We start from the raw sequence: 25051 nt of genomic DNA, 5'->3' as shown, positions 1-25051 counted from the left end.
AGATCACAGGCTTAAGGAATATGGTAAGAAAGTTCAAGTTGGTGAGGCAGTACGTGGAGCCTTGGACACCATTCTGAGAAGTTTGTACTTTAAAGACAATGGCTGATCATGAAGAATTTTGAGGGCAATCCATGCCATAATCTTCCTTATGTTTTAAGAGGCTATTTCTGTCAATAGTGTGGAGCTGTGCTGTCTAAAACAATAGTCTCTAGTTACATGCAGTTATTGAGCACTTAAAATGTAGCTAGTCTGAACTGAAATGTGCTCCAAGTATAAAATACACACTGGATTTTGAAGACTTGTGCAAATATGCAAAAAACACTTGAGTAATTTTTATGCTGATTACAAGCTGAAACAAGAGTATTTTGGATATATTCAATTCAGTACAGTAAATTAAAATGAATTTCATTATTTTCCTTTTTACTTTTTAATGAAGCCACTAGAAAATTTAAAATTACCTACATGGCTCATACTATCCTTTTATTGGACAGCACCAGTGTGGAGGCTGACTTGAAGGAAAGAACTGAAGATCAGGAGAAGATAGAAAGCTACAGAAAAACCCTAGGCAAGAGATGATGAGGGTCAGAGTTAAGCCAGTGACTGGGAACACACAAGAGAGGACAGGCAAAAGGCTTCTTAAATATGACCTGACAATTATTTTTCTGGATCTAGGGATTAGAAAGAGGGGGGAGTCATGGTTGCATGTTAACTGCCTAGTGTAGGTGACTGAGATGAGGAGGGTGGTTTTGAGAACTTGTTGCATATAGGTTTCAACGTGGACATGCATGTCTATGGAGCAATGGGGAATTCAGGTGTGAAGCTCAAGAAAGAGGACAGAGTGGGGTTGTAGATTTAGGAGTCAACAACCAGAGGCCATAGTTGAAGCACAGAAAGGGGTGAGATCATTATCATTCACAGAGGGACGGTAGAAAAAGAGCCAAATGCAGAGAATCGGGGGAATGGTAGAGGCTGGGGCTCAGTATTTAGTATGTGGATGGGAGAAGAGAGGCTGGTGAACTTGACTGAGGCTGGTCTGGGAGGACCCCGGTGCCCTGGGTACCATGCAGACTAAGAGAGATCTTTCTAGGTGGAACTTGCCTACAAATGCAAGGAACAGAGGTTGTTGGGTGGGCTGCCTCAGGAAGCCACCAGGTGGTGTTTGTTGGGGGTAGGGCTTTGATGAGTCACCTTAAGGCAAATGTCAGATTGCGGAAAATCTCGCTGAGAATGGCTGGCAGGTATAGGGGAGAACTCTTTGAAGAGGTCTGGGCACTAGAGAAAGTTAGTGGGGAGCAGGAGGCTGCGGAGAGAGCGGCAGTCCAGGGCTGAGGGCAACGACAGTCAGGCAAAGGGTAAAAGGAGGGAGAGACTTAAGATAGACGGGGGAGGCGATAATCGATGGTGCAACGCCAAGAGGATGAATTGGTGCAGGAGACAGGTGGAAATACTACACCTGCCACATTTATCCATTTTCCCCAAATGCTTAATAGCCACACCTCTGCAAGTCAATCTCGAGGATCTGACCTTTCCACGAGCTGCATCCGGGTACGGCCTGCTTCCCGGGGAAGAGGGAGCCTTGCTCTTGCACACGACTGCCCTCCGTGGGGGGGCTGCTGGGAGCGTTAGGAATTGGTAGCTAGCGCACCTGCCCTGTGGGCCGGGGCTTGGGAGACCGCATCCTCCGGGTTGGATGAGTGTCCTGTCCGGGAAGCCTTCCTGACAGCGCAGAGCCCTCACCCTCTGGACCCTAGCCCCTCTGTCCGGGGCCTTGGCAGGCCTCGCTCGCCTCCCTCTCGAACCGCGCGGGCTCGGGCGGGGCTGCAGCGCCGGGCCTTCCCCGGCAGGGGCGCTGGGAACCCGCGGATGACCGGCTCCGGTACTGCGCCCAGTTCCGCGCGCACCTCAGCCTCACGCGCGGGAACTTTTCTTGGGGCGGCTGGCCGCCCGCGGTGTTTGGAGACCCACACACTGCAGGACCTGCCTCATTGTGAGCTGAGCGTTGTCACGGGCTGGGTTCTCCGGTATAGCGACCTCAGTTTCCAATGTCCGTGTGAGCTCCGATGGGGAAGCAAGTCGCGAGCGTGGGGGCTCCCGGGCCTGGCGGCGGCCGCCTCGGCCCCCGGCTCCGGCCGCCAGGCTCTGGCCCTGCCTCCTCCACCCCTCGGGGTCCTCCCCAGGCGCTCTTTGGCTTTTTTCCTCCCCCTTTTCCTTGCGCACCAGTATCTCGCCTTGCCCCTTCCACTGCATCTCTCCTCTCGTCTCCCTTCCGTTCTCTTTCTCCATCTTCCGCTCCGTTCTGTTACCTTCGCCCGGCGTTTCTCTCCCTTCTCGCCTGGATTTTACCATTTCCCACAAACGAACTCTTCGTTGAAGCCCGAAGAGGACGGGAATGGCCCGGAGGCCATCACGCTCGCCCCGCTCCGTACTGGCTGCCTACTACTTTCTCAGCAGCCCCTCCTCCAGCTCCCCGCACCTCGCCTGTTTAACCCCTAGAAATCCGGGAGCTTCTGGGAGGCGGCGGGCTGCGCTCCTTACCCCGAGGCCTTGTAAGCCGCGTCTCGAGGACGTTCTCGAGTTTCGCTTCCCTCTCTCCGGCCCACCTCAAGTCCCCCTCTTCCTCTAAGATGGGTCCCACGCGCCCAGGTTACGCTTCTGCAGTGGGGGTACTGAGGGGTGGGCTGATGCGGTTGATCCTCCAAGTGGCGGCCAATACTTTGAAAGAACAACCAAGCCCGCTCAGAAACGAATCTAGGGAGAGTAAGGGTGTAACCTCACAGTCCCAGGCGGGAATGTGGAGGCTGGATCCTCCCGGTAGGAGCGAACGGTCTCGACCGTCTCTACCCAGCTCTGGCCGGGGATCCCAAGAAGGAGAATGAATCGGTCCCCCATGAATCGGGGAAAAGCTGGCAGGCTCCTGACCCTGCTGCCGGCGCGTCCCAGGGCTCTCCCCGGGCCTTCGGGAAGCTCGAGGAAACCAGGTTACCTCCGCGGAAGGTGGGGGACCGTTGTGCGGGGGGCACCAGGAGGGGGACGTCCGGAGCGGCTTGCCTTGATCTTAGTATCGCCTTTTTGACGACTCGCAGGCTCGTGGAAATGCAAACACAGCCTGCGTGATCCGCGCGCGCCCACGGCCCGAGCGCACTCCTCCCCACCCCACACCCCATCGCTCACACTAACACGCACACATGCGCGTGTAAACGGGCACGCAAGGGGCCGCGGACCCCCGAACACCCTGACACCCCACAGCTCATCCAGGTACCCGCACCGCGCGACGGTCCCCGCGGGCCGCGGGCTCACCCCTCGCCTCAGTCACTCACGCCGGCCTGCGCGCACGCACGCGCACGCACGCACTCCCCGCGCCCCCGCAGCGGGCGGGGGCGCGAGCCGCTGGAGACGGGGGCGGCGGGAGGAGCGGGGAGAGGAGTCCCCGGTCCATCCCGCGCCGGGCTTCTGCGCGCTGCTTCCCCGCGCGAAGCTCTGGTCTCCCCCTTGGCTCCCGAGCCCGAACAGTTGGCGCTGAAAACACTTTCCTCCTCTTCCTCCTTGCGCGTGAGCCCTCCCACCCTCTCCGCGCGCCGCCTCCCGCCTCCCGCAGCAGGCCGGGAGAGTGACCACCCCAAACGCGGCGAGAAGCGGCTCCCAACTCTTAGGCGGGAGCAGGTTGGAGGAGGCTGGATTTCGGAGAGTCTCTGGATTGGGGTCCGCCGCCAGCCCCTCCTCGTGGATCCAGCTTCATTTTCATATTAAAAGAGGATTTTCTCATTACCTTTGATTACTACATTTTACAAAATTTCTGGAGGAGCTCGGTGGGAAAGACTTTGGAGTATCATATTTTAAGAATAAAAAACATTGAAGGGACATTTATTAATTTTTCTTGGGTTTTGGAATCACCCTCTGGACGAAAGAGCGAGCGATCGAGAGCGAGGAGGGAAGAGCGGAGAGGACCCGCGAGGCGCGCCAGCCGGAGCCCCCTCCTTCCCGGCCACCCCCTCCCCGCTCCCCCAGCACACACTCGCTCGCCTGCTCGTCGGCGCGCGCACACCCCCCGCGCCGGACCCGCACCTCGGCGGGCGCCACACACTCGGCAGCCCGAGCCTCGGCAGCCGCAGCGGGATGGAGGCGGCGCGCACCGAGCGCCCTGCAGGCTGGCCCGGGGCGCCCCTCGCCCGGACGGGGCTCCTGCTTCTGTCGACGTGGGTTCTGGCTGGCGCCGAGATCACTTGGGGCGCGACGGGTGGTCCTGGGCGCCCCGCGGCCCCGGCTTCGCGTCCGCCGGCTCTGCCTCCTCTTACGCCGCGGTCGTTGGCAAGCCAGTGGCCAGAGGAGCCGGGGACGGCGCGGAGGGACGCCGCGCTGGGGCACCGGTCCGGACCCGAGCCTCTACCCCAGCCAGGCGGCGGTAGAGGAGGAAAGAAGCAAGGAGAAGCCGCGGGGCCATCGCCCGCAGGCGCGCGGTGGGAACAGGACATCCTTGCTCCTGGCAAGTCAGGCGGCGCGAGGAGGAGTCGCCGGGCGCAGCCCCCGAGTGCCCTGGAACGCGGGAACAGCTGGGCCACTGCCTTGGCCGATGGTTCCAGAGGAAACCGCCATGTGGCCAAAGGTCTCCGGGAGGAGGTGAAGGCGCCGCGGGCCGGGGGGGCGGCGGCCGAAGAGCTCCTGCTGCCCAGCACCTCGTTCGCGCTGACCGGGGACTCGGCCCACAACCAAGCCATGGTGCACTGGTCGGGACACAACAGCAGCGTGAGTACCCACTCGGTGGCGGATCTCGGTCTCCTGGCAGCAAGGAGAATGGGGGGCGGGAACGAGGGACGCATAGTTGCTCAAGGGTCGAGGCAGAGGCATGGAGAGGGGGGTTCCTTGAGTTTTAGAGAGAACAGGTTCATTTCGCTTCCCCCACGTCCCCAACAGGTTAGTGGAGTTTGTTTTAAGATGGTGTGTGCGTTTGTTTACTGGCCGCCTGGAGGGGAGAGGGGAAAGGTGCCTTAAAGATGAGCAGGGGAGGACGGATCTGTGGTCAGTTTCTTGGAGAGTCCGTTTTCCAGTTGCATGCTTGAATTCGTGGGTGAGGGCAGGAATGCTTTGGGGAAGGAGCCGCTGGACAGACTGTCGAATTCTGCCACTGCCGGGGCTCCCCATTTCTCGCCTTTACTCTCGCGAAAGGGAACCCGGGAGATGGAGGCCACTCCGACTCCCGTACCCGCTGCTCTCTGCTCTAGGTGCACAGTCTCCCAGCCACGGCGGGTGCTGGGTCTTCAGGTAACACTGATTACCCCCTCCAAACCCACGCAGCTGCGCTGGAAAGCTATAGGAGAGGCAGTAAAAAAGTTTAAAGCTTGAAATGAAATTCAACCCCCATCCCGCACCCCTCGCCCACGCGCTTGCACCAGCACACATAAGTCACTGAGCAAAAAACTCGTCTCCGCCGCCACGTCCTGCACACAGAAGGCCCCGCGGCTTCCGGAGTGGAGTTGGGTCCCTGTGCTTTCTGCGCTTCACTCCTTTCCGCTGCCAGGTTGCCCTGGAAGCGGCTGCACCGAGAGGTGGCGCCCGCGAGTCCTCTACCGCGGCTCCTGCCCTGGCAGCCGGGCTCTGAGCGTGGCCTGCCCGGCAGCTGCAGCAGCCCGAAGAGCGTGCATGGAGGGGGTCCCCCCACCCCCTTCCCGCCAGCACTCAAGCTGTGCAGCCAAGCCTTGGACTGGGGCGGAAGGGGGCGGCCACTCACGATCTACTCCACTCCCCTCCCTTCCACCGCCCCCACTTTCAGCCAGTCTCGTAAAAATCCTTTCCTCTTCTCTGGCTCTCAGATCAGATCAGACCCCGGCGTCAGGCCGACTGGAGGATGATGGTTATATCTGTACAGGCAGCTTTGGGGAACTCATTTGATGAGAAAGCACCAACTCCCTTCCTCCTTTGTATTTCTGTTCATGATTGGCATTAATTATTTCCTTGGGAAATTTTGCCCTTATTTTAAAGGGGCCTGGGAGTATCACCAGGGTGAGTAGTTAATACCAGGAAAGCTTGATGTCCTCAGAGCACAGCACGTCAGCTATACTGAGTACAGATTTCCTGGTTCTTAACGACACACCGCACAGCACAGGCGGCCCAGCGTGGGTGATGGATGCTGGTGGGAGGGACTTGTGCAGTCCAGCTTCCAGCAGCACAGGGTCAGCCTTAATCTGCGTTCGATGAAGACCCCCATAGCTTCGGAGTGGGCAGCTCTGTGCATTGTGGCGGGGTGGGGGGCGGGGAGCAACCCATCCAAGCCTTTGCAGGGATGGGTGACTGAAGACTTCCAGGTGCTCAGAGGATGGGGGAGTGGGGAGAATTCTCTGACAGCAGGGGCTGTGAATCCTAACTTCATTTTAGTTTGTTAATGAGAAATTGTGTGTGTGTATATGTGTGTGCCATCCGTCATATTCTAACTAGGTGAGGAGGATGGACAGAATGTGTGGAAATAAATGTATTCTTAAGAGGAAGTGATGTGTTTATATATCTATGACTTTTATTACTGATATGTTTGGACAATATAAATTCACACTGCCTAAAGAGTTTTCTTACGTCCCCGCTTATATTTTAAGGATCATTTTTGTGTGTTGGCACAGCCCCTGAAAATGAGACTTTCTAGAGAGGATGCTTTCTGTAGACCATAGTTACATGTGTGTGGCCTTCTCTGCCCACCTTCCATGCAATGTTCAACAAAGGAAGTGAGGGGGGCAAGTCTAGCCCTATGGCCCCTGGGGAAATGGCTCTTTAGTTGAAAGGGGGGCAAACAAGCCTGGCTAGTGAGACCTTAGACTGCTAGAAATACTCAGTGATCACCATGAATTTGGGCAATCCACAAACAGTACTCCCCTTCTCCCTGGGTGCTCATTGGCTGTGTTCTTGGACAGTCTTAGTCTTACAGTCCAAGTGAAGGACTAGGCAGTACAGGTGGGTGCAGGGACCCCATCCCGTCCTCTTCTCCCATCCAGAGGGGGACTGCTTCTTTAGCTCTTGGGCTGGACCTGCCTCTTCTGCCCCTGATTTGTGGGCAATTCTGTGAGAAAGGCTTCATTGAGGGAAGATGGGGAAACATGTTAACATGGCCCTGTGTTTGAGAGACTTTAAGGAAACATCCCCTGGGAGAGGAACTGGGAAGCCAGATTCTGCAACATTACAGTTGGTTTCTTTCCCCCCTTCCCTTTCCTGAAGGCAGCAAAAGAAGGTGCTAAAAATAAAAGCCAGAGTGAAGAGTGTTCGGGATGATGAACCTTCTGGAAGGTGCATTCATGGTTAGTTTCAAAGTGGAGGGAGATGTCCCCAGTGCAGAGAACATGTGTCCTAGCACTAGGCTTTTTTGACATGAAAAGAGAATTCCATCTTATCTGACTTCATTAGTCTTAAATGTGTCTCTCTCTGGGAAGGCCACGGGTTTAACTGTTAACACGTTGCTGGTTTCTGCTGTCTTTGCAAGTGCCTTTTGTGGATTTCATTCCTTGACAATAATTCCCTTTTGGGGAATTTTCAGTCACCCCATATAACTGAAAGTTTGGACTCCACTCTGATAGTTTTCAGCCAGGCATGTGAAGCTGAATATGCAAGATAAGATTTCACCCCAAACCAAGTGCCCAGTGTGTGTCCAGGGGAGGGGGAGGAGGCAGAAGGAGATCCTTGTCCAAGGTTTGGACCAGGTATTCATTTTGGTTCCAAGACTGGGTTGGATGGCTTGGGGGTGGGGGTGAGGGTGGGGGCAAAGGAGGAAGTGCCCAGAAGTCATCAGGAGGGAAGGGAGTATGGGTTCCCTCTCTGATTATTACCTACCACGTATTCCAGGTGAGAAGTGAGTGGACTTGGGCTTGGATCCTTTATTCTGGAGGAGCAAGTTGCCATTCTTTCTCTCTGTTGTCTCCAGCTGGGGTCCTGGTGATTTATGGGCTAGAGAGTGTTTCACAAACACCCAGAGGGAGCCCAGTCCCCATGGCTTACAGGGAAACAGGAAAACACATCATTCTGCCCTCCTCCTTCAAATGAAAGAAGATGCCTCCTAGCTTGCTCAGTGAGTTGGCAAATGGCTGTGGAGAGTAGAAAGTTGTGACGGCAACAGTCTACTTCTCCAGGCCCCTCCTCCTTTGAGTGACCCTTGATGGGGATCTCCCACCTTGTGAATTCTCCCTTTGAGGATTCCCCAGACTTTTCCAGCAGCTCACTGGCAGTGACAGCGATTTGCAGGCTGCCTACCTTGCAGTGTGTCTGCTTGGAATGACTTGCCAGAGAGTTTTTCATTAACCAAGGTGCCCAATGCTGCACCTTGGTAAGGAGAAATGGGGAGATGCTGGTCATTCCAGGTCCCTTCCTCATCACCCTTCCCTGAGCACACTAGGAGGTGGAATACACAGATTCTCCCAGGCAGGATTTCATTTCCTTAACTAATTCAGCTGGACTGTGTTCTGAAATATTTACTCCTAATGCGCAAAATAGTGACAGATTTGATCAGATTAATTGTACTTCACTCACTGGAGCATCTAATTGTGGCTCCCAAACAGATTTTTCAAATAGCTTTTGGCTGGATTGTCTAGCCTTCAACGTCCCTGCTCACAGTTCCTGTGTCACAATATCTTAATGTATTTTGCCTTCTCGGAGGCTTAATAAAGAAGCCTGCCACAGAAACTGTTCTTCCGGGTTTTTCCAAAAAGAGTATGTTTTTAATTAATACTGCAAGGGGAGCCATTATCAGTTGAGATGTAGCTGGGAAGTGCTGTGAGACACAACAGCACTAATTGCTCCTGGTCATTGTCCCCTGGGTTGTGGGGAGTGGGAAGAAGAGGGGGCCTGACACAAACTATTTGTCTGTTCTGAGTTTCCCCTGATGGTCGAATTACATGGTGTGATTTGCATCTCAGATCCTGAAGTGATTTCTAAGGTGAGCAGAAGTTGCAAACTCCTTAATTGGGAGGCCTGATTTAATGACTGCAGAAATGCAATGGCTGGAACCTGCTTTGTAGTTGGCAAAGAAGGGATGGTGGGAGGTAGCCTCTCTAACTGTGTTGGATTTAAGGGAAAGGGTGTGGGCTGTGGCTTCAGTGCTGGTACGCTCAGGGGCAGAAGGGAGAATGGCTTTTTCCTCTCGCTGTTTAAATCTATAATTCTAATTGGGGGAGTTTTGGAACTGGGTGATCTGTGGGCCCCGAATCATGCTGTAAGGAGCAGAGAGGTGTGACAAAGCTGGACAGGCTGAGATAGGAACAAAGCCAGGGGTTTATCCAAAGCTAGGTACACTTGAGGCCTGGTGGCTTGACTTACCTGCTGATTTTATGCTTCTTTTGGCTTCTTGGCTGGCTCGAGACACTTCCCTTATGGGGAGAAATGTCAAAGAATGATTTTTTAGCAAGTCTTGGAGAAAAGAAGTCTTGTTGAGTTGGAGGTGGAAAAGAGACTGGAAATGCCTGGTGGGCCCCTTTGGGTAAGTAGAACTGGCTTTGTGGGAGGGAAGGACTTGGCTACTCATGTTTATACCTCTGGTGTGGTGACTGAGAGAAGAATCTGGATGATGCTCTGATTTTGCTGGCAGTGAGCAGAGATGAGAGAACTCCGCCTCCCATGTGGTAGGTACTCAACCATATTTGACCAAGTGGGTAAGAGTGACAGTCCCAAGTATCACTGAGTAGAGGCTATGAAGAAATTCTAAGTTCTTGTCCCTTGGAATATTGATGGTTTCTTTCACAGGTTGTTCGTAACTTGACAGCTACCATATAATAAGGAATATTTTCATTCAGTATGTCTACCTTCTGGCTGAGCACCTGTAGCCTCTTGGATTCGAATCCTTTATTTAGCCTGGCCTTTAGGCCCTTCACTGCAATGGTCTAGGTTTACTTCTCCAACTCTGTATTTGACTGTTCCCTGATTGACTCCTTTGCACCAGCCAAGGTAGTGCCTTCATTGTCCCAAGCCCCTTCCTGACTCCAGGCGTGGGCTCTTGAGGTCTCCACTTTAGGATGCTCTTCCCCTACTGAGATGCACTCACTATTCACAACTCTGTTCAAAATTCCAGTATCTTTACAGACTCTTCCTTAGAAGCAATTAATTTCTCTTTTTCTTAATTGTTTATGGAACTTACAGACTGCACCACACATTTGAACATATTTAGTTTAGTACTTGGTTATTTTTATTTTGTATTTTTTTAAGTGTTTTTTGAAGATGAGGGATAGGGGATGAAATGATTACTAAAGAACCTCCTCCCACCCCCCACCGTGTGAGTTCTGCTCTACCCATGTGTTCCCTGTGGCAATGTGGCCCAGTGCTTAGTGCACAGTTTAGTGCATACTTACTGAGCTGGCCCTGGGAATGGGGCCGTGCCTTAGCTGCATGGGAAGGACAGGCTAACAGTGTCTCTTAATAGCACTGAGTTTATACATCTGGCTTATTATTTCCTGTGTGAATCTTAACAGAAGATTTAAAGGCATCTCTACCCCACTTAGTAAGAGGGTAGGAAAACTAGTCAACAATCCTGGCTTCTTTCTCATGTACTTCAGAGATCGGATGGACTAACATAAGATAATCAACCATTTGCTGAATTTCCTCTGACTGTGGCCATGTTCTGGGACCTGGGCACTGGTGTTGGCAGGGCTGTGACGGAGGAAGAGAGACAAACAAGGACGAGACAGAGTTTGCCTCGAGGTCCTTCTAGTATGCTTTGAATATGAAACTGTTCTGAAAAGTTAAATATCACCTGACAACAAGACGGATGCCAGAGGGTGCTTAGTGCTCATTTTGGGCCATGGGGAGGATCACTGTGGAGGGCACTACAGATACCTTAGGCTCACAGAACGTCAAGCTGGGATCGCCCCTTGGAATTGTCTTCATCAAATCACTCAGCATAGAGATGAAAGGTATGAGCCAGACAGAAGCATGGCACCCTGTATCTCGGAATCCCTGCTAGTCTTCTTCTTTGGATGGTCAGCCCCTTCTTACTCCTGGTTTCCCTCCTTCCTCTTTGGGTTTATAGACCTTTTTTCTTCCAAGAGGATTGATTTGTACATTTTCACTTAGGTGAGGTAGGGTGCTGCCCATTTTATAGGTGGAATAGATGGAGGCCTAGGATGAGTATATATGAGGCTGACCAGAGAGGCTTAGGAATAGATTCCTCCCTCCTGTTCCCTGACTGTGTCCTGCAGTCACCCACCCACCCACTGAGGTGGCTGTGGGCAGTTCTTTAGCATGGGACAACCTGTATCTCCCTAACTGTTGTTGATGGGGGCCTCTTGTGATAATGAGTCACCTAATTACTCGAGTTAGCGAGTGAATCAAGCCTGATTGTATCACCAGGAACATTTTGCTCATTTATTTTGATCAATGTAGTTGGGATTTAATTATTTATGGAAATGCTTTCTTCTATAGTACACTAATAAATGTGCTGTAGTAAATTTGGCAAAAGTAATGGAGTCTAAAAACTTCAGGATTGCCCAAATAGTTTTCTGCTGTTAACTCTTGGCCGGGGAACAGAGGAGACCATCCCTATTGGGTGGAGATGAGAGGGTCCTAAAGCATAGTGGGGACAGCCATTCAGGACTGTTGATCAATAAAACTGTGCCCATTGCCAAGTAGAGGCCTGTTACTTGTCACTCACGGGAAGAGAACCTAGTTTAGGGGAAAAAGTGGAAATAGAGCTACATAGAGTAATCAAGGATCCTACTAGGTTGTGGATTGTGGGATTTAGTCCAGGTATGATGGTCTGACTTGTGTGAATTCATACTTATGGAGGGTTTTCCCCATGAGTGCAGTCCTCTTCAGAATTTATCAGGAACAAACAGATAGTAAATAGGAGCATGGGTTCTGGAGCCAAGTATCTGGGTTCAAATCCTGCCTCTGACTTATAATAGCTATGTGGCATGGAGTCAGTTTATTTACCCTTTTTTTGCCTGTTTTTTCATCTATAAAAAGGGGGTGATAATAATAGTACCTCTCCCACTGGGCTGTTGTAAGGATTAAGTAAGATATTGTACATAGCAAAGTGCTTAAAATGCTCAACCTTTGGTAAGTCCTCCAGATATTTTAGCTGCTTTAGTCATTATTCTTATAATGAAGGGGGCTTTCCCTTCATTGTCAGATGCAAGCACTGAAGCAGAAGAAGGAGGTACTTGCCCACAGTTTTCCGTTGAACTGATGGCAAAGCCTGACCCATTTCTCAGGGAGACACTCATTTCTGCTGCCTCTCAGCCGCCTCCTATCCTCTCTGTCCTCGGCCAGAGGAATCGTGTGACATCTAACTTCTGTGACGTGCTAAGATAGACAGTGAGAGAGATAGGGAAGTGAATGACAGGCATCTGGATGCTTGAAACTTGTAGTCAGACTTGGTAATAGAAATGGTTAGAGTCAGGTTAAAGATTATCCCAGTTGACAGCTAACAAGTTGAACATTTTTTCAGGGCTTCATTGAGTGAAGGGTTAAGGAAGGTATGAAGATGAAGAGTAGTTTTTCTTGGCCTGGCATCCATAACTAGAATTCACAGCTAATCGCTCAGAAGCCTTCTTGAAGGAAGTGAGTGAAAGGTGGAGCTTCTGGAGAATCGGAGAACACGGGGCTCTGGGGCTGGTTGGAAAGCAGATCCTATAGTGCCAAAGACTCATCTACCTTGAAGTTATGGATGGATCCTGATGTTCCAGTGTTACCTTTCTTGATCTCCTAACTCCCTTTTGTGCCTGATGTGAAATGGGTATATCCATGACTAGAACTCTTTGAACAGTATCTGCAGCCTGTTTCCCAGAAATATCACACTGGCCTAAACACTAATTGTTATGTAGTGATCTATACCCATTGGGTTACAGGCTTGAATTCCTTTTTTGCCTGCACCCTATGCACCAAGACTGGAATCTGAGATTCCTACACAGACACTAGAGGGAGCGTTGCTCTGGAAAAGAAGTTAAATGGAATGAAATAATTAAAATAAAAGAAAAAAGCACATGAGGAATTGTTCCAAAGGAGAGGAGAAGAGATGCAATAGCCTGTAAGTACATTGTGTGAGTGGTTGTTTGGTGACCCATAGATGAATAACTGATTGACAGTGGGGTAGTTCATTCTGGCGGGGGCATGGGTGGCGGTGGGGAGGGGGGATGTTGTTTGATCATTCAAGCCTCTTTCCACAGAAAAAAGGAATTGGAGGTTTTGTACAAATAAGTATATTTTGCAGTCCAGTCAACTAATGACTCAACTAAGACTCTAGAAATATGTTCAGCTAGAAATGATGCTCAAGATTGATTCTCCTGTCACTTTGTGCATTTTTTCTTTGTGCCCCTTGACATTTTTGTGCATGGTGGTCAGTCAGTAGCACTTATTGAGTTGAATGGAGTAAATAACTCACTTAGATACTTAAAACTTCCTGGGTAAATGCTGAGCGTCTTGGGGATGGGAAGGTCTGGCCTCCTTTTGCTGCCTCCAGGCACAGGGTCTGCACTCCTGGGACATCCCAGTTATCACTCAGCAGTTCTCAGATTCCACATGCTTGACTAAGTGCGCTCAAAGTCTTTCTGGCATCTATGGTGAGGTAGTCAATATCTCTTCCAGATGGTTAGAATGAGGTTAAATATTGCACTGCTGCATAAGAAATTAACTTTTTCTTTTTAAAATCTGTTCTCAGTGAGAGATTGAGAACAATTACTGAGTTGAACCTTTTTGCAGGGCTAGAAAAGTATCTCAAGCTGCCATCTCTGAATGTGATTACATGTAGTGGGAGAACATGTTACAATAAGAGTTGAGACCATGAAACTGGAGATTCAGAGAAATGTGTTTTCTAGGGTTCTAGGGTGATGGAAGGTAACGGAAGGTATCTAAAATGATATTTTCATATCAGTGTTGCTCTCAGAGTTATTCATGCTTGAAAGCAAGGTTTTGACTGGATGATTTCTCAAAACTCTGAGATGTCTTTTCTGTTATGACAAGGTCCCGAAGTAATAGTGACTTGAACAAATTTCTGAGCCTTAGTTTTCCTGGCTGTAAAATTGGGGTAATTTTAGGGTTGAACTTGTAAGGTTATTGTGAATCTTGGACATAATGCACATAAAAGATCTAGTAGAGTAGGCTGTTAATATGGTTAAAATCATTCTCATTATCTATGTAGGCAGGAAATGATGTAGGTTGAGTGTATCCATTTGTAGCAGATCTGTTGGTACCCTGCCCATATCTCCTTGGCATTTGCCATTTCTCTGCATGCTGGTCAGACTTGTAACCACCAGCACCAGAGACTGTTTGCCCACTGAAGCTGGCTTTGATCACACAAGGTATTGGCGGAGTGTGTCAGGGAATTAATTTCCATCAAGGAGTAGGGAACAGCCATATATCACTGACTAGTGGAGGTCAGTGGATACATAACCCAGCTCCCTTGTCCTTTGGGGTGGGGTAAATCTGAGGCTTGTTTTTTATACATCTTATTTCCCAGTGTCTTCAGTGGGATTAAGCCCTAATTGCCTACCATGGCAACTTGTTTGCTTTGTTGGCTGCCTTCCCATCCCTTTATTCCCCCACTCCACTATCAGTATTTCTTGGGATCACCTCCCCAGTAAACAACTTGAATTCAAGTCTTTGTTTCAGTTACGAACACAAACCAAGATACCTTAGTTAATATCTGAGTGCATTCGTATAGGCTCTACCAAGAAACAGAACCAGTAAGATATACCCGTGCATGTGTGCATGCGCATGCACACACACACACACGTATGTGTGTGTCTGTGTATATGTATATATGTAGGTGTGAAGAGATTTATAAGAAGGAATTGGCTGATGATGTCGTGGAGGTTGTGGAGGCTGAGAAGTCCACAACACACATCGGCAAGCTGGAGGTGCAGGAGCACTGAGGCGTTAGCCCCACTCAGAATCTGAGTCCAAAGGCAGGAGAAGACCAGTGTCCCAGCTTGGCGACAGTCATACAGGGAGACAGTGTTATTTCTTGCCAAGCCCTTTTCCGTTCTGGCCTTCAGGGGATTGGATGAAACCCTCTCATTTTGGGAGACGGTCTGCTTTATTTGGTCTATTGATTCAAATATTAATCTAATCTGGAAACAGCCTCACAGACACACCCAGGATGATGGTTGACCAAATATTTGGGCATCTCATGGCCTAGTGAAGTTGATATAAAATTAATCTTCATACCAAACCAGGAATTTCCCTCATACTCTTTCAAAATTCTGCTTTGGGTATTGGGTATGGAGAGATGAAGTCACTGACTGCAGTTCAGAGAGTGTCCTCCTTTTGACTTGGGACCTTCTAGAAGAAAGCCCAGTCTGGGGTAATATTGAGTGGCAGGAACATGGTGTTGGGGCTTTGAGGGGGAGACACACACCTCCAAATTAGTTTTCACTGTCTTTTCTCAGGGCTCTAAGGAGCCCTACCTCACTCAGGCCATATGTTTGGTCTTCACAACACACAGAGGCTCCCTAAAATTTGGACCTTTGCCTGCTGGCAGATGATCTCCTGCTTCGGAGTAGGGTACAATTCCTTTTTTTCTCTTAGACTTTGTTAGTAGATTTTTCCATGAAGCAGCTGAGCTCCGTATCTTCATTTCTAAGCTATCATAAGAGAGAGGCATCATGATGGATTGGAAAGAATATTGGCCTGGGCGTTGGGACTGTAGATGGGGGCTCCTGATTTATACCAACTGTCGTCGCTGTCACCATTTCTTAGGTGTGAGGTAATAAAGATCCTGCCAGGTATAGTAGCTTATATGTCTATGAATAAGAGTTTTCTTGCTTTTTTAATGGGTGCAGTAACACTGATTAAAAAATTGGAACATGCTTTTTGCAAGCATGAATAAATTTAGTCTAATCCCAAGCAGATGGGTTTCCTTCCCCGCTTCCTTCCTTCCTTCTTCCTTCCATTCATTTTCTTTGCTTAGTGTGATGCTAATTATTTGAATTTGCTGGGATTCAGTTTCTTTATCTATAAAGTGAGAGAATTGCAAAAATTGTTGCAGGCCTATCCCACAAGCTAGATGTGACATTAGGTCATTTCTTTATGTATGAAATGGGGGAAATCCTATTTGCTCCCTTTATGTCACCATTAAATAATGAGGTACTGTACCTGGAAGCATTTTGAAAAGAATCTTTTTCAAAGTGGTATGAACATGGTGATATGAACAGGGGTGCTATGACTCAAGGTATTCATTCAGCTTACCTCTCCTTTATTCCTTATGTAGCTGGAGTCATTCTGCAACAGATTTGAGACCACGGCCAGCAACCAGCCACCTTCCTTTATGTTCTCCCGGCATGAGTGAAACACTTCCATTAGTGTACACACCATGGTGTTAAAAACCCTGAAATGCTTATTCCTGGCATGATGTATAATTCATTTCAAGTCACATCTGATACAGTAAAAATCTCAGATGGGCATGTAATTTGGATGTTTAAAAAAAAAAACATTTGTTCCAGGACTTGAACTATATTGATTATTCTGCCTTATTCCTTTCAGATAATACAAAGCCTTCGGGGAGCACATACTATATACCTAGTGATGCAGGATGTACAAAAAAGCATATGATGCAGGCTGGACACCCCAAAAGCTTATAGCTTTGTGTGTGGGAAACATTTATTAGACAGATATTGCAGAAAACAATGTGAGATAACAAAAAATGTGTGTCATTTGAGCATACTTAGGAAATACATTGAATGTAGTCAAGACCACAATGAATAAAGACAAATACAGTGCTTGAAATATTTTGACTGTTTTTGTTATCTGCAACAAAACCCAGTAGCATAGTTGGAAATAAGTGTAATCCTCATGACTAAGCCTGTGTCACTTGATGAAAAGTGTTCTAATATTTGAGGTCAAATAGATTATTTTATACTCTGGCAATTGATCAAAATTCTGCCATATTGGTTTGTGGTATAACTTTCTCATACAGCTTTTTGTTTTTCCTTGAGTTTCTGATTGTTTCCCTTGCCTCATACACAGAAGAAACATGTTTCTTCACCCTTGTACTAAGATATTCCAGCTTCTTAATTGTATTATGGATATTCTAATTTGTGCTTCTTTTTTAGGCCTTCTTCCCTGTTGATATCTCTATTTATTCTACCCCTGGGTTAGTGCCACACCTCTTTTTTGGGTTGATTTTCATTTTTCTGTGGTATATCCTCAAGGATTCTTTTTCAGAGGGGAATATCCTGCCTTATTCCTGTGTCCTGATATAAATGTTAATAGATCCCTTTCGACTCTCAAATAATCCTGGCTTGGATGATAAATTATATGGTCACCCAGTGCTTGAGTGATACCTTAAAAATTTTTTTCATTCTTGCCATGTCTAAAATTTATTTGCACTCACATTGACTTGATGGTTCATCTGTGCATAAAAATCTCTGGTCAAAAATCTTTCCTTGGATCTTTGAAGTACTTAGATTGCTTGGTGGTTTTGCATCATCTGCTATTTTTTGATCATATGTGTCCCCGTCCCACTCAGGGACTGATGAGGTTAGGGAAAGGAAGTATCTAGCATGGGACACCCATGGCTTCTTTCAAATTAGTGATGCACAACCCTTTAAGGAGCCCTGATGTCTGACAACCAGATTTACACAAAATCATCAATATTGTGTGGGGGATTAAATACTCTTCAGAGCAACTTGCCCTTGACGCTTATTATCTGAATACCTTTAATATAAAATTCAACCCCCCAAAAAGTAGTTTTAGCTACTTTTTTATTTAAAGAATTTAAAATAACCTTTAAAAATATCAGCATATCAACAAATATGTGTGGAATATTTGCTATGTGCTGGGCATTGCTCTGAGTCTATAATGGTAAGCAGTGCTCTGAAAGAGAGGTTCACGATACTATCAAAGATTACACTAAGGACATTTAACTTGGAGAGGTCACAGAGGCAGAAGTGGATGAGCTGAGATCTCAAAGAGGCACAGGGCCAACCAATTAGGTGAGGAGGAGAGGAGAGAGTGTTCTGGGGTGTGAGGGAGCAACTAAAAGGGGCAGAGGGAAGGACAGTGTGGCTGGAGTACAGGGTTTGTGGACTGGAAGCCGGTGAGAGATGAAGCTAGACGGGAAGGCATGGGTAGGACCAAGCAGGGCCTTAAGATTCCAGGAGGAGTTATTCCTTATCCTAAGAGCAAAGGGAGGGTTTGATCCCTTTTATCCTAAAAGCCCTGGAAGGTTTAAAGTAGGAGAGTCATAATTAAATTTACAATAAAAAAATCACTCTGAACACCATGTGTTGGAGGGAGAAAAGAATGGATGCCAGGAGACCAGATTATTGCTGTAGCTAAAGATGATGGCTTGTGTGGTGGCAGGGGAGGTGGATTTCTCTGTGGTTGGGACGTTCATTCTTCTTCACCTTCTAATTTTCGGTTTGATCTTGTGACTTACTTTGACCAATGGAAGAGTGGCCAGTTCTAAGGTTAGTTAGCAAGAGGGACTGTGTGTCTGTCCATTGTCTTGTGCCTCTGCAGTGGCCATGAGGAAAATATGCCCAGGGTAGCCCACTGGTGCTGGGAGGAGAATGAGAGACAAGCCAGATATAGCCACTCGCAACCAAGCCCAGCCTACATCAGCCCAGCCCAGCCAGGAACCACCCAGCTATCAGCCAGCCTTCAGCTGCCTTGTATATTTACAAGAATAAATGATTGCTGCTGACGGTGGTAGAGATTTGAGTGGTTTGTTCTCCAACATTTCTGTAGCAAAATGAACTAATATAGCAGGTGAGATCAACAGAACTTGATAGATAGGATGTAGCAAATTTCTGGGAACATACTTCAGTGTTGAGAGGCTGACCTATGTATTTCAAGGTTATTAGCCTTAGATGTGCTCAGGGCTATACTTAGGGGTGTCCATTTGGTGCTTTCCTGCCACTCACCTCTTTTCACAATTAATGGCTTTGGACTCTTGGTCCAAAAGAATTAATCTTCCACTCTTTTTCCTTCTCACTCTCTTTCTAGCCACCTAATCAGATTCCAGCAGTGTTAGAGCTGAGAGGTCCTGAGGTCCCTCAACGGGAGCCTTCAAGCCTTAACATAGTGTATTCTTGTTAGAATTGAAGTCAATTTCTGCTCTTACTGTGAACATGAGGTGTCACTGGAAGGGAAGAGAAATGTGGGGCCGGGGATTTTCTTGGTCTTGACTGATTATTTAAAATATATTAGTGCTGATAAAATATTTAGCTTTTAAACAACAAATTTAATATAGGGAATTGTGTTTTATTTATTAATTGCAGTAGCAGAGAGATTGGTAGGAGTTGTGCTAAAGTGCACTACTGTGATTTTGTAAAGTATAGTAATTACTGTAATATTTTGTTGAATTATTAATATGTACTGTGCCTGCAGGAACATAAGCTTCTGCAGTCAAATTCATTTCAAGACTGCCTTTCCCCCTCTGGTTTTGTTTTGTGTTTTCTTTTTTTTTCTTGTACACTTATGAATTTTTTAAGGAATGGAGTTTGGGGGTTAGGGGCAGAGTTGATTATATTTTGTGAAATGCCATTGTCACACCCTGTAACTGGATGTAGGTAGGTGGCAGAGAAAACCTGTAGTTCCTTGACCATCTGCTTTGGCCAAACCTTTTTGCAGCAGCAGGCTGAGGGATGCTGAAAGAATCATGTCTGGGGAAAAAAGAACTCACTCATCAGTGTGCTTTTTCAGGAGCTGAGATGAGAGAAGAGTGTGTGGAGGTCATGTGTGTGCACACATGAGGGTCATGTGTGCACGCCACTAAGCAGAGATGATCTTTCCTGTGGATGGGGTTGGCAGGTGTTTTGGCGTGTGTGCTGAAGCAGTGCTAGCATCCTTTATTAATTGTTTCAGTAACTATAACAGTGTCTAATATGTGCTCAAATGAGGTCATTCTGGGTGGTGACAATAGTGCTGGTGATAGTTAAGTTGCGTGAATGGGCTCATGCTGTAGTAGAACTCTAGATCTAAGCACAGGGTGCACATAGGAGTGTCCCTTTTGGTTGTGATTACGCTGAAATGGGAAGACCAACCTTTGTATCGCCACTTCCCAGCTTCATGAAATGCCTCAAGTCAGTCAATAACGGAGACCCAAGTTTCTTTATCTATTTAGTAGTTACAAGGATCAAGATGAAATTATATATTTGAAAGGGTGTTAAAAATATACATTTCTAGACATTTTGTAGGAATATCATTGCTGTTTAATAATAAGAGAAGTTGCTTATACTTGTGGTGTATTTTTGAGGGGCAGTAGGAAAGATACTCCGCTCCTTTTTCTTTTTCTTTGCCAGAAACTTTCCACTTCAAGAGTTATTCTTTTGAGTTAGACATTGTTCTCTCCAAGATCTTCTTAAAATATAAATAATGCAGAGACAATATTTTAAAGCTGGAAGGAACACATGATGATCTAAACATATCCTTTCCCAGATAATGGGAAGTGAGACCCAGTGAGCTGTGGAGTGCCCAGAGCTATTGGGATGGCAGAAGTGCCCACACCAGGGGCCATTTCCTGGGCTCCTGGTCCAGGGCTATTTCTGCAACACCTGATGTTCTTTGGTTTTCCTTCAAGTTCTCAATACACTCTAAGCTTTTTCTCCAGGCAGGGAGTGTGTAATGAATACATCAGATGGTTTTAGCAGACGTAGGGTGTGGCAGAGTAGTGCTTGGGGCAGATGCCCTCACTTTGAATCCTGGCTACTCGGCAGACTAGCTCTGTGCCCTGGAGCACGCCACTTTTCTGAAACCTAGTGCTCTCCTTTATAAAACTCGGATAATAATCCTTCTTTCACATGGCTGTTGTGAGGGTTTAGGGAACTTGAAATGCTTGACAAAGTGCCTGCCCTGTGGTATGAGATACTCAAAAATGAGTAGAAGTAATCATTAGGTGATCAGAGGTCCTAAAGCTTGGCTTGGTCCACCTCACAGTGGGTCTGCCTCATCAGGGCCGTTTTCCCCATTGCGAGGGTGTGTGTTTTAAGGGGACGGGGAGCTGTACCTGCCAACACTACCATTTCCCTTCCCCGGGGCTGGGGGAGGAGGGGTTTGTGAGATGTGCTTCCGCAGAGGAGAGCCTGTAAGGTGGGAGACAATCCTGTAATGACAGAGGGATGAGCCCAGGTTTACCATGGCCTCCCTTTCTCTTTAATCTCGGATGATGCGGATCCAGCCCCATTTTAATTTCCCTAAAGCTGGTCGGCATGGCAAGAGGGGAAGATGCGCACCTTCAGAGAACATCGGGTGACTCTGGAGAGGAGCGCGTGCATCTCTGTACACACAATTGCCTGTTTTATGGCGCTTCTCTTGTTTTAAGTTACCTAAAGTGGTTTTCTGAAAATAGATCCCATTTTTTTTTAAAACTGAGAGTCTATCTTGCTTCTAACAAGTCCATCCTGAACCCTTGTGGGTTGGGTAGGACCCCTTGTTTCTTGTGACTTTATAGCAAGTGCAGCAAGGCCACCTGTGAGTTAATACGTGGGTAGAGGATGGAATTTACAGGGACAAAGGAAACTGGACATACCCAGAGCCTGTCAGCTTTGAGGCCTGGGGGCTGGGACAGCGTTCATCTAAAGCAAAATACGAAAAGAAAGGGGTACAGGAAAGAGCACCCAGTTCCCCTTCTTGGTTCTTACCCTCCCCTCTGCCCAGCATGTGCCACTTTCTGAGCTCACCTGCTCTCAGAAAATGTTCTACTATCAGTCCTTCACTTCTTCAATTCATTTTCCAAAGGCCTTTGAATTTTACTTGTTTAATCCCTCCCAGCTTTATTGAGGTATAATCAAGAAATAAGATTGTGTATATTTAAGGCTTACAGTCTGATATTTTGATGTATATATATATACAGTGCTAGAATGGCTATACTCAAAAAGACAAGAAATAACAAGTGCTGTTAAGAATGTGGAAAAAAGAAAACCCTTGCAACACTGTTGCTGGGAATATAAAATGGTACAGCCATGATCAAGCTAATTAACATACCCATCGCTTTCATAGTTACAGTTTTTTGGTGTTGAGAAGATATAAGATTTATCTTATTAGCAAATTTCAAGTATAGAGTACAGTATTATTAACCATAGTCGCCATGCTATACACTAAAACTGGAGAATTTATTCATCCTGAATGACTGAAACTTTGTACCCTTTGGCCAACATCTCCTCTTTCTCCCACCTCCCAAGCCCTGGCAACCACCATTCTATTCTTCACTCTTCTGAGTTTGACTCTTGCAGATTCCACATGTGTGAGATCACACAGTATTTGCCTTTCATGCCTGCCTTATTTTACTTAGTATAATGCCCTCCAGGTTCATTCATGTTGTTGCAAATGACAAGACTTCATTCCTTTTAAAGGCTACATAATAATCTATTGTGTATATATCCTACACTTTCTTTATCTTTTCATCCTTTGATGGACCCTTAAGTTGGTTCCATCTCTCAGATATTGTGAATAATGCTGAAATAAACATAAGAGTATAGATATCTCTGACATGCTGACTTAATTTCCTTTGGGTATATTCCTGTGAGTGGAATTGCTGGGTCCTATGGTAGTTCTATTTTTAAGTTTTTGAGGCACCTCCCTACTGTTTTTCCTAATGGCTCTACCATTTTATATTCCCAGCAACAGTGTTGCAAGGGTTTTCTTTTCTCCACATTCTTAACAGCACTTGTTATTTCTTGTCTTTTTGAGTATAGCCATTCTAGCAGGTGTGAGGTAGTAATCTCAGTGCAGTTTTAATTTGCATTTCCCTAATGATTAGTGATATTGAACATTTTTCCACATACCCGTTGGCCATTTGTATGTCTTCTTTTGATCCAGGCATTTTAAATTTGACTTCCTAATGGTGAATGAAAATCATCCACCTGTACTGGGGATGGTTTGGAAAGGCATTTTAAGGGTAGGGACTCCTGAATTCGTAGCCTATACTATTTTGTCTAACTTTTCCACCATCAGGGCTGGCATCAGGGAGAGGGAGGACAGCACCATTCTTGGCCAGAGATGCGCATTTCCTTTTGACAAGCGACGAAAAACTCCCATGAGGTGAGAGCAAAGTGCTCTCTGGCTGAAGGCTGGATTCTATCTCTCTGTTGGTCAAATGCATCTACTAGTGGATTCTCTTCAGTTAAGGAGCCAGAGAATTGGGGAAAGCTCTACTTTCTTCTCTTTCCCTTTAAATTTTATTTATTTATTTAAAAAACATACATTTGCTATTTGAACCCCTTTTAAGTGACTTTCATTGCATTCACACTTTTGTGCAACCATCACCTCTGTTTCCACAACTTAACTTGTTGCCCAAACAGAAACTGTGTGACTTCTAAACAATGGCTTCCCATTGCTGTGTTCCTCAAACAGCAGAATTCTCTTCTTCAGTGTCTGAGCAAAATTGGGTACTGTTAGTTAATTCTGTTTCTGCCTTCTCTTACTCTATCCCTGACTCCCCCCCACCCCCACCATTTTTCTCCCTCCCATCACAGGGGCCTAAGGACTTGGGGATGATTCAGGGCTGAGAAATGGGCAGGTGACATTTCTATTCCTGCCTCAAGTTCCATGTTCTTTGATTATAAAGAGAATCACACTCCTAGCACCGGAGATTTGTGCCTTCCCTCCAACCCCCAATTTGTTTTCTTCAAATATGAGTGGGTTATTCCAGATCATTGACACGCTGGCCACTTGTGTCCAGTGCAGTCTTGAAATTGTGACTTTGTCTCAGCCAAGCCTGTTTATAGGAGACTTGTTTATATATAGCTGAGATCTGAAGCAGTCACACTCCATAATTGAGCTGTTACCTTCTATATTCATTGTTGTCATTATGATTAAAAGTTGTGAGTGTTGGTGTGTTGGTGAACTATGCAGTTATGATTTGGATATCCATCTATCTATCTGTCTACCTACCTACCTACCTGTCTGTGTGTCTCAGTCATCCCGCAGTACTTTTAGAACACATTGCTAATTGTGCATTAGTGTTGCGAAAGATGCTGAACAAAGAGCAGTTGAGACTTGAACTGGGTCTTCTGACAACTTGAATCTAAGATAAATATATGCAGACAGAAGGATAGAAATAGTAAACCAATACCAGAAGTGAAAGTAAAACCTTTGGGAATGGGATCTAACATTTATGGGAAGCCTAGTAGGTGCTAGGTGCCAGTCTTAGGTGCTTTACATATGCATCTTATTCCCCCTCCCAGCAGCCTGTGAGTGGGGTTCTTATTATCCCAGTCCCTTACTGATGAGGAGAGGTTATGTAGATTGCCAACATCACACAGCTGATAAGCAGCAGAGTAGATAATGAAGTACAAGAACATGTCTTTTAAAGATGGAAGGTCAATGAGTCTACTATATTATTGACATAGAAATTGGGGCATTTCTGTTTGAGTCTGTGAGTGGGGATAGGCTGAGAGAACCAGAACAGATGGGTGGGTAGTGGTGAAGAGGTCAGCTTTTATTTCATTCTAGAATGACATAATTTTATAAAAATAATGGATAGCATTTAGTGTGTTCTTACTGTATACCAGATTCTTTGCATTCAGCATCTTATGAAATGCTCACCTCCCTGAAGTGTTTACTATTATGAGCTTCAGTATAAAGATGAGGAAATGGAGGGCTTAAATACCTGGCCCAGGTCATGCAGCTGGTGAGTGACGGTGCCACAAGCCCCACGTGGGCCCGTCTGACTCGAGGGCTCCTTACACCCTGAGCTGCAGGGCCTTGTGTGGTTCATTTCTCCACCTTGGACCAGCAAGGGCAGCAGGGCCCCAGGAGTGTGAGGGTCGGCTACTGACCCCGCTAGGGCTAAGATGCATTTTCCCCTTCTGGCCTTTTCCAGTTAGACAATCCGGTTCTTTTCTAGAAGTCTTCACTAGCATTTGTACTTAAGTTTTGGTGCTATTCATCATTGTAGGAGCCTGATGAATAAAGGCTCAGAGGTGAGAAGTAACAGGTGGTTTGGGAACCAGGAGGCCAGATGGGGGTGTCATTGCACATCCTGCTGGCTTCACTGGCTTTATTTTTGTAAGCAATGAGGGACCTTTAGTAATTTTCAGCAAGGGAAAAATGTAATTATCAATGGCACGTATTGTTCTCAAAACACCATAAAACCCATTCCCCCTACTTGGTGGGAGGGAAAACAGAACTTGAGCCATGCAGCGACTTGCCTGGTGGC

General features: G+C 47.0%; 1 protein-coding gene across 4 annotated transcripts in view; it reads left to right on the top strand.

The window, feature by feature from the left end:
- Positions 1 to 3450: 3450 nt before the first annotated feature.
- Positions 3451 to 25051, top strand: part of SORCS3 (sortilin related VPS10 domain containing receptor 3) — a 561511-nt gene continuing 539910 nt past the window's right edge. For 3 of the 4 annotated variants that reach the window (XM_073240462.1, XM_073240460.1, XM_073240461.1), the window contains exon 1: positions 3451 to 4740. In XM_073240462.1, coding sequence (XP_073096563.1) covers positions 4114 to 4740 — 627 coding nt within the window. In that variant the 5' untranslated portion in view covers positions 3451 to 4113. The remainder of the gene's footprint in view (positions 4741 to 25051) is intronic. The other variant, XM_073240459.1, reaches the window with a different exon arrangement.

The sequence above is a fragment of the Manis javanica genome, chromosome 7 (genome assembly GCF_040802235.1).
Source record: "Manis javanica isolate MJ-LG chromosome 7, MJ_LKY, whole genome shotgun sequence".
In the NCBI taxonomy this organism is placed as follows: domain Eukaryota; kingdom Metazoa; phylum Chordata; class Mammalia; order Pholidota; family Manidae; genus Manis; species Manis javanica.
Note: the sequence above shows the minus strand (reverse complement) of the source record. Positions and strands in the feature narration are given on the sequence as shown.